The following is a 12497-nucleotide window of genomic DNA, read 5'->3' as shown; positions in this document are numbered from 1 at the left end:
TCCTAAACTTTGTATAGAACCAAAAAAGACCCCAAATAGCCAAACCAATCCTGAGAAAAAAAGAACAAAGTCAGAGGTCACACAATCCCTGATTTCAAACTATGTTACACAGCTATACTAATTAAAACAGTATGGTATTATCATAAAAAGAGACACACAAACCCATGGAGCATAATAGCTCAAAATCAAATTTCCACATATATGGTAAACTAATACTTAACAAAGAAACCAAGAACATTCAATGGGCAACAGATAGTCTCTTCAACAAATGGTGTTCTGAAAACCGGATAAACACATGAAGAAAAAATGAAATTAGACCACTGCTCTACAACACTCTTAAAAGTTAACTTGAAATGGATCAAAGATTTAAAACATAAGACACGAAACGATAAAACTTTTAAAGAAAACACAGAAAATATGCTTCTCAACACTGGTCTTGGCAATGTATCCTTAGATACAACACCATAAGTACAAACAAAAGCAAAAATCAACAAATCAAAAATCATCAAACTTAAAAGCTTTTGCTCAGCAACGGAAACAATCAACAAAATGAAGAGGCAACCTACCAAATGGTAGAAAATTTTTGCAAGCCATATATCCAATAAGGGGTTAATATCCAAAAGAACCAATCCAATTACAATATTGGCAGAGAGCCCTGGCCTGTGTGGCTCAGTGGATTGAGTGCTGGACTGTGAATCAAAGGATCACTGGTTCAGTTCCCAGTCAGGGCACATGCCTGGGTTGTGGGCCAGGTCCCCAGGAGGGGGCGCATGACAGACAACACTGATGTTTCTCTCTCTCTTTCTCACTCCCTTCCCCTCTCTCTAAAAATAAATAAAATCTTAAAAAAAAAAAAAAAAAAGCATGGGCAGAGAAACTAGACACACATATTCCAAAAGTCACCCAAATGGCCAATAGGTACATAAAATGATGCTCAACATCATTAATCATCAGAGAAATGCAAATAAAATACAACAATGAGGAATCACCCCACAACTGTCAAATGACTATCATAAAAAAGACCAAGAGGCTCTGACTGGTGTGGTTCAGCGGGCTGGACGTCATCCTGCAAACCAAAAGGTCACCAGTTCGATTCCCAGTCGGCACATGCCTGGATTGTGGGCCAGACCCCTGGCTGGCGGTGTGTGAGAGACAACTGATTGGTGTTTCCCTCACACATCAATGTTTCTCTCACTCTCTTGCTCATTTTCTTCCCCTCTCTAAAATTAATAAAATCTTTTTTAAAAAAATAAGGCAAGAGATAAGTGTTGGCAAGCATGTGGAAAAAAGGGAACCCAGGTACACTGTTGATGAGAATGTAAAGTGGTGCAGCCACTATAGAAAATAATATGGAGGTTCCTCAAAAAACTAAAAATAGAACTACCATATGATCCAGCACTTCTATTTGTGGGTCTATATTCAAGAACAGGAAATGAAAACAGGATCTGAAGAGATCTCTGCACTCCCATGTTCACTGCAGCATTATTCACAATAGCCAAGATATGGAAACAACTTAAGTGTCCATCAACAGATAAGTGAATAAAGAAGATGGGCACATATACACAAAGGGACATTATTCAACCATGATGAAGAAAATCCTGCCATGTGCAACAATGTGGATAAACCTTGAGGGCATTATGCTAAGTGAGATAAGTCAGATAGAGACAAATACCGTGTGACATCACTTATATGTGGAATGCTTTAAAAAAGCAAACTCATAAAAACAGAATGAAATGCTAGTTACCAAGGACTGGCAGGAGGGAGTATAGGAGAGATGTTGAAGGGTATGAAGTTGGAACATAAATCCTAGAGTTCTAATGCACAGTATAGTGAAAATGTAGGCAATAATACCATATTATAATCACCAACTTACTAAAAGACCAGGTCTTAATATTCCAACCTCTAAAAAGAAATGATAGTTATGTAATGGTGATAGAGGTACCAATTATTGCTACACGAGTAATGATAACATATAAATGTATCAAATCAATATTCTGTACAGCTTAAATTTCTACAATGTTATATATCAAATATATTTCAATTTAAAAAGATAAAGAATTTCAGATCAACAAAAGATTCTATAAAAAGTAAAAAAGACAAAAGACCCTGGACTGGGAGAAGATACCTGTAATAGAGCTGTCGAAGGAATTAAACACAGGCAAAGGTTGTCAACATACTTAGTAATATGGGTGATGCAAACTAAAACTATGATGAGATACTGTTACACTACTCCCAGAATGGCAAAAATTTAAGTCTGACAATAGCAAGTATTAACAAGGTCTGGAGCAAAGCAAGCACTTAACTTTGCTGATGAGAAAGTAAAATCACCTTGGAAAATATTTTACCAAAATCTAATAGCGAGCATTAAAGGTATTCCTCCCAATACCCCAGAAATCCAGCCTTAGGTATATGCCCTAGAGAAATTAACGTGCATACCAGAAATGTATAACAATGTTCACAGCACCACTGTGTAACATCCTGAAACTTAAAAAAAAATAAAATAAATTAACCATCAAAAGAGAAAAGTAAATTGTACTATATTCATACAATGAATACTACCTGGCAGTGAAAATTCATGCAGATCATGCAGAGATGCAGATCAAGATGACTGAATCTCAAATGCAATGTATAACGAAAGATGAAAATGAAATACACATATGACTGTTCAGAAAGCTCAAAAACAAGTAAAATATTTTTTCAGGGCTATACTTATGGGAGTGGAGACTACAAGGAAAAGCAGTGTGATATGATCATGGAAAGGTCGGTTCTCAGTGCCTCTAATCTATTTCTTGATTTAGCTAGTGGTTATCCAAGTTTTTCCTTTATAATTGTCAAACTGCATATGTGACATCCACTTTTCTAAATTTAATTCACAAAAACAAGTTCTAAAAGTTCCAGGTAGATTAAAGAACCAGTTGTGAAAACAAAAGTTCATAGGAGAAAATGATATATTTGTGACTGAATATTGAGTATTTCCTAAAATCATGAAAAAAGATTGATAAATTCAATATTAAAAGAAAAAACATGTACATGAAAAACAGAAACTGAAAAGCTACACCAGAACAGCGAGATGATTTTGGCAGTGCTTTTAACTGAATCAGTGCACAGAATAACTAACTGCAATGAAGAGAAACACACACACCCTACCCCCTCTCAAAGTTACAGATGAAATAAAGAGGCAAGCCACAAAAGAGGAAATCTAAATGCCCAGTAACTATTCAAACTGATGCCCACAAGACCTAACCACTAATCAAGGAAATGACATTAAAATTACACTGACCCACCATTTTACACCCATGTGATTGGCCACAATTGTAAAGTCTGACCAGCTGATGGCATAATTACAAAACAAACAATAACAAAAAATAACCACACCTGGTAAAACACTTGGCAGAGCAAAAGGAAAACCTCCTGTACTTGCACAAAGCTGCTGCTATGACCCAACATCCAACTCTTGACAAGTACCCCAAAGAAACTCACATAATCAAGACTTTCTGCAGCCCTGTACATGCTACTGACAAACTGAGAAAACCTGAATGCCCTGCAGCCAGGAAAACACACATGGAATATGTATAGCTATTAAACTCAATAAACCAGAGTTTATATGTGTTAATGTGGTAAGTCTTAAAATATAAAGAGAAAAAAGCAAATTGTAGAGGGATAACATAAATTATGGAAAAAATACTCTTATTGATTTACGAACACAATACAGTAAAAGAATGAGAAAGGAGCATGGGAATACCATGAGGGTGGAAATTAAGTGGGGGAGTGGCATACATGGGGCATCAATTATATTGAGTGTTTTATTTTTTAAGTTGGTTGTAAATTCTCTATTCTTTAAATTCCTGAAATGTCTTTTTAAAAGATCATGCAACTTCTTACCTTGTATGGGCAAACTATTTTTCTTGTATCGTTCTAACTGGGTTCCAGCAGAATTTTGTCTCTTTTGAATTCGAACTGATGAATTCTATAGGAGATAATTGAATATAAAATTAGTGTTAGTCTACATATTAGTACAATGTATGACACTAACAGAACTCAGCTTGCAATGAGAATTTTTTAAGTATGTTCATTTACATTGTTTTCATTTGTCACTAGAGACCAGAGTGAACAACACACACACACACACCCCACATCTGGAAATACATTCAATCCTCAAGTTAAAGGCATAACAGACAATGTAAAATGAAACAGTCTTCTGTGACTGATACCAGATTAGCCAGAGGAGGGGGCAGGACCTCATGGTCACCATCAGCAAAACCCCCCTATCCTGGCCTCTCCAGTGAATACTTCCATCACCGTCCTGCTCTAACTGAACTCTAACTCCCGCTGAGAAGACTGCTCACCACTGTCCCTTGCAAGGCTGGAGGTTTCTCAGGGTCCTCAAAGCTCACAACCCTAGATTTAGAGGTAGGACACTTGTCTTCCTTGCTCCCCGTCACTGCTTCCAACCAAATCTCTTTCCCTCCTCCCTACCCACCCCCGCACAGCTCCAAGTCTTATGGCTGTGTACTCATCCACCATGTACTCCTCCTCTCCTGATGCTACTCCAGCTCTGTAGCTTCCACCTCTTGACCTACTCTCCCTCCAATCTCAGCTGTAAACTACTATGGGGAAACTCTAGAACTGTCATCATCACTATCTTCAATTACCAGTAACTGTTTGATTTCAAAGCATTTGAATTCATAATGTGAGGCATGAAATTATTAGCCTGGTCTATTCAAAAAGCCAATGCCATTTAGTGCTCAAGTATTTAGGGGTGAGATGCCATGATTTCTGAAATTACCTTCAAGTGGACCAGCAAACTACATACACATAATATAGCAAAACATTAACAGTGATTCAATCTAAGCAAGTATTTCAGGTGTTCATCAGACTGTTCTTTCAAATGCCTCTATCTAGGGAAGCTTCCATAAAAACCTGTTTGAGAAGGAAGGGAGAATGCCACTTTCAGACTACCACAGCTTATCCTTCAGCTCATTCCTTTTATACCCTAACTCCAACAAGGCTTATAGCCAACAGGGTCCCACAAGTCATTGATCCATGTGTTCTATGTCCCTCACAACCTTGAAGCCTATGCCCTTCTTAAGTAGGTAAAATTCTTGTGGGTCACTGCATACTGTAAACTTCCAAACCCCTCTCTCTCCTGGGTGGTATTTCCCCTGATGACCACACTTCTCCTAAAGCATGACTCTCCACCACCTACCCCCAAAAAGCCAAACAAGAAAAAAATAATGCAAGCCATTCTCAATGGAAATAGTGATCTCTAACCTTCATGGGCCCCCAATGCTACCCAGGACTCACACTACACTTTCCAGTCCCTTGGCTTTCCTCTCTTAGGCAACAATTTCACACTTTCTCCCATGTTCTCCATCCTCACTGTCAGTAGAGGACCATGCTTCCCACTCCACTGAGAAAGTTAAAGTATCAGGAGGGAACTTCCTACCCATTGGCACCACATCTATCCCTGGGTCCAGACCTTGGACCTTATTATTGGACTCAAACTGCCCATGCTCCTGGCCAACGCCAGCCTCCCCATTCCCTCAATCCCATTTCCCCTCACTCATAACAATGCATCCACAACTCTCCCCCTTTCTCCTGCATCTTTTTTCTCTCTACTGAACCAATTCTACCAATACACCAACACTTGTTAATTCCCCATCTTAAAAACAAAGATAACTTTCCCCTACAGCCAACTATTCCTTCTCTTTACATTTACTGTAAAACTTTTCTACACAGTTCTTATATCCTGTCTGAAACTTCTCCCCATTCCCTCTTGTCCTGTAGGGCTTTTATTTCAACATCTCTGCTTGGTAAATCCAATGACCAACCTTCAGTCTTCAACTTACCTAGCAGCAGCCTTTGATGCCAAAGATCACACTTTCCTCAAAGACTTGACTCACAGGACACCATCCAGCCTCCTTTCCTTCCTACACCCTGGTTGCTTATTCTCCTCACCCCCAGCTTCTCACCCTCAGCCTCACTTTTGGCCTCAGTCACCTCTCTTGGCCCAAAGCTTCACCATACATGCTGATGACCCCAAACTTCAAGCTCCAGCCTGACTTTCCCTGCATAACATCTCTACATGATTATCTCCTTGGCCTTTCAAACTTCCCTTGTCTGCACATGGGCTCCTAATGTCCACAGCCCTAAGCAATATGTGATGTCTTCTTGTGGACTCTCATAACAAATGGAAACTCTTACATTAAGCAAAAACTACACTAAACTGGGAAGGCATTCCTGACTCCTTTCATGCTGTCACTTCCCCTATGTGGTTCATCAATAAATCCCATCTAGTTCTCAACCTCTCCAATGTCAGTCCCCCAGCCTAAGCCACTATCATCTGTGGTCTGAATCACTGCAATAATGCCCCCTGATGTTCCTGATTGGGCCCACAGTTTCTCCCCCCCCACCCCATGTCTACAATAGAGAGTGAGCTTACAAAGACAAAGGATCAGGCCACCGCTTCCATCAAAGCCCTGCAAGGACCTCCCCATTGTACTCAGGGAAAAAACCCAAGTGCTTACAGAAAATATTAAGGCCTAATAAAATCTGCACCTGCCACCCGTCATCATCCTATCTCTGATTTCTTCCCTACTATTCTCCCTACTTACTCTGCTCCAGCCTTATAGCAAATATTCACTTAACATCCTTGATAGGTTCTGCAATTCTATCAGGCTAATTGATAAAAGAGTTAAGTTCCTAGCATCAACTTTGTATCAAAAAAACACTATTCAAGAACCTGCTGTACCAGCCTCTGCCCTTGCTCAGCCTCAAGCCCTCCAAGCAGACAGTCTCCAGGCCAGGGGCTCCTGTGCCTGCTCTGATTTCCACCCAGGTTCCAGCCTGGCTTAGACACTCTTTGGTCTTTATTCAAATGTCGTTTTCTCAGTAAGGCCTTCCCTGGCCACCCTACCTACAACTGCAAGACCCCAAACAGCTATTCCCCCTTCTTGCTTTTTCTCCTTAGTTTTCACAACGTCATATACTTTATTTACCTATATTATTTATAATCTTTCTCCTGACACTGGAATATTAAGTTCCAAGAAGGCAAGGACATTTGCCTATTTTGTTCATTGCTTTCTTTATCTGCAGTGTCTGGCAAGTCAGAGTTGTGAACAGATGAATGAAACACCAATTACCTGACTCAAAAGGGTTACACAAATGTGACTCTCTGAAAACACTTCCCTTGACCTGCTTTAACTCAGATTGTCTGCCTGCAGTTTATAATAATCCCTTTATTAAAATTACACAAATGAATTTGAAAACTATCTATATAACAATACTCAAAATTTTTTAATGACAGTAAAATATATATAATATAACATTTACTATTTTTAGTCATGTTAAAGTGCTCAAGTCAGTGGCATTAAGTACATTCACAGTCACGCAACCATCACTACCATCCATCCAAGGAACACTCTTTAACTTACAAAACTGAAACTCTGTCCCCATTAAACACTAACCCTGCATTTTCCCCTCCCCACAGCCCTGACAACCACCCTTCTAATTTCTGTCTCTATGAATCTGACTGCCCAAATATTTAACATCTCTCCCTAACCTGACAAAGCCAATCTCCAAACCTACCATGGACCCCTCTTTCTTCATGGCAGTCCCACACTGACCGATCTTGGTGCTGCCCTCAGCGGCTTCCACTTTCTTCCAAGCATCAAGTCGGAATCTTTCCATCACTTTTATTTCTTCCCGGAGATCCGTGTTCTCTTTGACCAACATATCTATCTGGCTCCTAAGACGGCCATGTGTACTTGACCATTTTGCTTCCTTTCTTTTCAAGTCTTCCTGTAAATCTGCTATCTGCTGCTTCAAAGCCTGTCCCTCCCCACAAAAAAGAATTACTAGAATTAAAATAATGTCATAGAAGAGTACAGCTAGTGTAGCACAGGGAACAGAAAAGGGAAGGCTCAATCACATTCCAGTAATACTGGGATTTTCAGGAAAGGGAACAAGGGGTTCAGGCTGGAGCCTCACTTCATACCATCAGCAAAATTAATTCCAGGAATCAAGGAAATGAGGAGACAGACAACACTTAGGAGTTAAGTGCAATAACATGACTATGAGATAATAAAGGTCTAAACTAAGATATTAAGTGAAATAAATGAGATAAATGGGGGATATCTGGTGAAGAAAAAGTTAATAGGAATTAATTACTAACTGAAGGAAGAAGAGCTGAGGTAAAGCGAAGAATAGAAGATTCAAAGTCAAAACTACCAGCCTTGAAAACTGATTCTACAGGGAATTTATAAAAAACAGGTTTTAAGAAAATGAGTTGTGTGCTCGCTTCGGCAGCACATATACTAAAATTGGAACGATACAGAGAAGATTAGCATGGCCCCTGCACAAGGATGACACGCAAATTCGTGAAGAAAATGAGCTGTTTTAGATGGACTAGATGACATATGTGAAGAAACTCCTGGAGATGTCCAGAAGCAATCTGTAACTGTACAAAGAGAATAAAGATGGATGTAAGAACTAAGGAGAGATAGTCAGCTGGCTATACAGCATATGCAGGTGCAAGTCAGAGGAGTGACTAAAGCTGAGGAAAGGATTATAGACAGAAGCTGGAAGCATTCCCTACCACCCACCAGAGAACCCACTCAAATATGAACCTGAAGGAGGTGAGAAATCTAACCGCTTCATTAACATACACAGACAACCTGACATCCTACCCATGCTCATGTAAATCTCACAACAGCCAACAAAGTGCTGTTTCAGTGAACATTATGAATGATAAGAAAGTAAAACAGCCTTACTGCTGACATGAAAAAATTACAGTAGCCTGGACAGAAGATCAAACCAGCCACAACATTCCCTTAAGCCAAAGCATAAAGAGCAAGGTCCTAACTCTCTTCAATTCTATAAAAGACTAAGAGAGGTGAGTAGGCTGCAAAAGCAAAGTATGAAGCCAGTAGAGGTTGATTCATAAGGTTTTAGGAAACAAGCATTCTCCATAACATAAAAGTGCAAGGTGAAGCACCAAGTAATCCAGGAGATCTAGCCAAGATGATTTATGAAGGTGGCTATATCAACAACAGATTTTCAATGTAGATGAAACAGCCTTATATTGGAAGGAGACGCCATCTAGGGCCTTCATAGCTAGAGAGAAGTCAACGCCTGGCTTCAAAAACTTCTAAGGACAGGCTGACTCTCTTGTTAGGGGCTAGTGCAGTGGGTGAGTTTAAGTTGAAGCCAGTGCTTACTTAGCATTCTTATAACCGTAGGGCCCTTAAGAATTATGCTAAATCTATTCTGCCTGTGCTCTATAAACAAAGCCTGGATGACAGCACATAGTTTACAGTATTGTTTACTAAATATTTTAAGCATACTGCTGGGACCTGCTCAGGAAAAAGGGTTCCTATTACTGCTTACTGACAATGCACCTGATCATTCAAGAGCTCTGATGGAGATGTACCAAGAGATTAATGTTGTTTTCATGCCTGCTAACACAACATCCATTCTGTAGCCCGTGGATCAAAAATAATTTTGACTTTCAAGTCATACTAATTAAGAAATATATTTTATAAGATTATAGCTGCCATAGGCAATGATTTCTCTGATGGATGTGGGCAAATTAAAGTGAAAACCTCTGGAAAGAATTCACCTTTCTCAATGCCATCAAAAACATTCATGATTCATGGGAAGAGATCAAAATATTGGGTTGGCCAAAAAGTCCATTTAGTTTTTTTCCATAAAATAAGGGACACATTTTTCATTTTCAGCAATAACTTTACTGATATGGATATTTTGAGTATGTCAGCTATCTCCCACTATTGACTTCTAGTGGGTAGAGGCCAGCAGTGCTGCTAAACATCTTCCAATGCATACGACTTTCCATACCAAAGAATTGTTTGGCTAAAATGTCAATAGTACCAAGAAACTTCACAAACCACTTTTAACATGTTTGATCAGTCACTGCACCTTCTCCATGTATTGCACAAATCTTTTCTGCATTTCAGTTGTATTTTTACCTTTCTTCAAATTATAAAACTTAATATGCAGAAAATGTTGCATATTTTCTTCCATCTTTAACACTGAAATAGCTGCACAAAAATTCACCAATTTTGATAATTTTTAAAACACATGTCAACATGACAGCTGTCGCAACACAATCTCACAAAATTGTTTCAAATGAAGTTAAAGACAAGTAAGCACTACTAGCCATCATATGGAAAAAACTAAACAAACTTTTTAGCCAACCCCATATTAACATTAACAGGAATTTGGAAGAAGTTGATTCCAACCCTCAAGGATGACTAAGGCGTTCTAGACTTCAGTGGAAGAAGTACAAATAGCAAGTGTGACAAACAGCAAGAGAACTAGGGTTAAAGTGGAACCTGAAAATGTAACTGAATTGCTGTATTCTCATGCTAAACTGATGAGAACTTGATTCTTATGATGAGCAAAGAGAGTGGTTTCTTGAGATGGAATCTTGGTAAAGAAGCTGTGAAGATGTTAAAATGACAACAAAGGATTTAGAATATTACATTCTAAAAAAAGGATAAAGCAATGGCAGGGTCTGAGAGAACTGACACCAACATTGAAAGTTCTGGCCCTGGCTGGCGTAGCTCAGTGGATTGAGGACGGGCTGGGAACCAAAGTGTCCCAGGTTCGATTCCCAGCCAGGGTACATGCCTGGGTTGCAGGCCATAACCCCCAGCAACCGCACATTGATGTTTCTCTCTCTCTCTGTCTCCCTCCCTTCCCTCTCTAAAAATAAATAAATAAAATCTTTTAAAAAAAAAGCTAAAAAAAAAAAAGAAAGTTCTACTGTTGGTAAAATGCTACCAAACCATCACATACTAGAGAGAAATCATTCATGAAAGGAAGAGTCAATCCACGCAGCAACTTTACTGTTATCTCATTTTAAGAAATTGCCACAGCCACCCCAGCCTTCAGCAACCACCACCCTGAGCAGTCAGCAGCCATCAACATTGAGGCAAGACCCTCCACTAGCAAAAAGATAATGACTCACTGAAGGCTGGTTGGCATTTTTTAGCAATAAAGTATATTCTATAAGGTATGCATTTTGTTCTTTTAGACACAATGCTATTGCACACTTAAAGAGACTACAGTATAGTGTAAACATAATTTTTATATGAAATGGAAGACCAAAATATTCATGGGACTTGCTTTGTTGAGGTGGTCTAAAACTGAACCCACATTATCACTGTGTACACCTGTACCATCTCTCTAATTAATCTTTTAATGATTTAAGTGGAAGTGGGCCAAGACCAAGATGTGGGAGACTTGCTGCCTTCCTCAAGAACACCTGGCCGAAGGAGCCAATGGTAGTCATGTCCATCATCATCAGGGGCCTCGCTAGAAATCTGTTCCCTTCAGTCCCTACACCAAGTATGCCACAAGAATCAATCAAGTGACATCCTACATCTATCCAGTGCCTGTCCGATGATGGGAGTAAGCCCAATGTGCCCAGCCATCCCCAAGATCCCAAAGGCCCAAGCTTGGAGTGGCTGAAAAACTGTGAACAGCTCCACTACAGAGAGGAGGTCACCTTCACTGTGCCCCCAATAAAAACATGAAAACCAAAAAAAAATAAGTGGAAGTGTATCAATAAATAAAGTTTTCAATTAAGTGATACTTGTTTTTAAAGTATGTATTTGCACAGTAGAGGTAGAAAGAAGGGTAAGTATATTCAATAGCAAACTATGAATAAGCCATTAGTTTAAGGAAAAGAAGGTACTATACCAACAACAGAAACAAATAATGAACATCCATGGCTACAGACAACATACCAAGTCTTTTGAAAAGTGTCCAATACTTAAATCAACACTAACAAAGTAGAAAGAGGGTTCAAGAAAAAGTTGGCAAATTATGAAACAGTCTAACATCTTAAAGAGGAAAGCTAACTCACCAAATCTCCAGGATATGAGGCCTCTACATCAAAACCATCCAGAACCTTCTGCAATGACAGATGTGTCCTGGACCTGCACTGTCCAATATGATAGCTACCAGTCACACAATGGCTACTGACCACTTGAAATATGGCTGATGTCACTGGCAAACTGAATTTTTAGTTTAATTTCAATTAACTTAACAAAAGTTAAATAGTCACATGTGGCTAAGGACTAGCAGACCGGAAAGAACTGGCTTGGAGAATAAGAGGATATATTGTTTGAGGGAAAGGCACCAGGTTACAATTAAGTAAAATCTATGTGTTATTCTCATCAAAGTAAATAGAACCACAATAAGAAAGCTCCTCTACTATGGTCTGAATCACAATGGAAGAAGAAATCTCAGTTATGGCAAAGAAGGGAAGGTGAGGGGAGTCAATCTTATAATCTTGGGTGGTTTAAGAAGGTTGGCTTTTAGCCCTGGCTGGCATAGCTCAGTGGACTGAGCGTGGGCTTTGAACCGAAGGTTCGATTCCCAGTCAGGGCACATGCCTGGGTTGCAGGCCATGGCCCCCAGCAACTGCACACTGATGTTTCTCTCTCTCTTTCTCCCTCCCTTCCCTCTCT

At 39.5% G+C, this 12497-nt stretch overlaps 1 protein-coding gene and 1 non-coding gene across 2 annotated transcripts in view; one reads left to right on the top strand and one right to left on the bottom strand.

The window, feature by feature from the left end:
* Nucleotides 1-12497, bottom strand: part of CENPJ (centromere protein J) — a 59048-nt gene that overhangs the window by 20497 nt on the left and 26054 nt on the right. The window contains 2 exon segments of the mRNA XM_036018393.1: nt 3883-3967; nt 7588-7830. Of these exon segments, the coding sequence (XP_035874286.1) occupies nt 3883-3967; nt 7588-7830 (328 nt within the window).
* Nucleotides 8292-8398, top strand: LOC114514189. The gene has a single exon (XR_003685927.1). It is a non-coding gene; the product is annotated as a U6 spliceosomal RNA (small nuclear RNA).

Source organism: Phyllostomus discolor, chromosome 2, assembly GCF_004126475.2.
Source record: "Phyllostomus discolor isolate MPI-MPIP mPhyDis1 chromosome 2, mPhyDis1.pri.v3, whole genome shotgun sequence".
Classification (NCBI taxonomy): Eukaryota; Metazoa; Chordata; class Mammalia; order Chiroptera; family Phyllostomidae; genus Phyllostomus; species Phyllostomus discolor.
The sequence above is the reverse complement of the archived record's forward strand: the minus strand, read 5'-3'. Positions and strand labels throughout refer to the sequence as shown.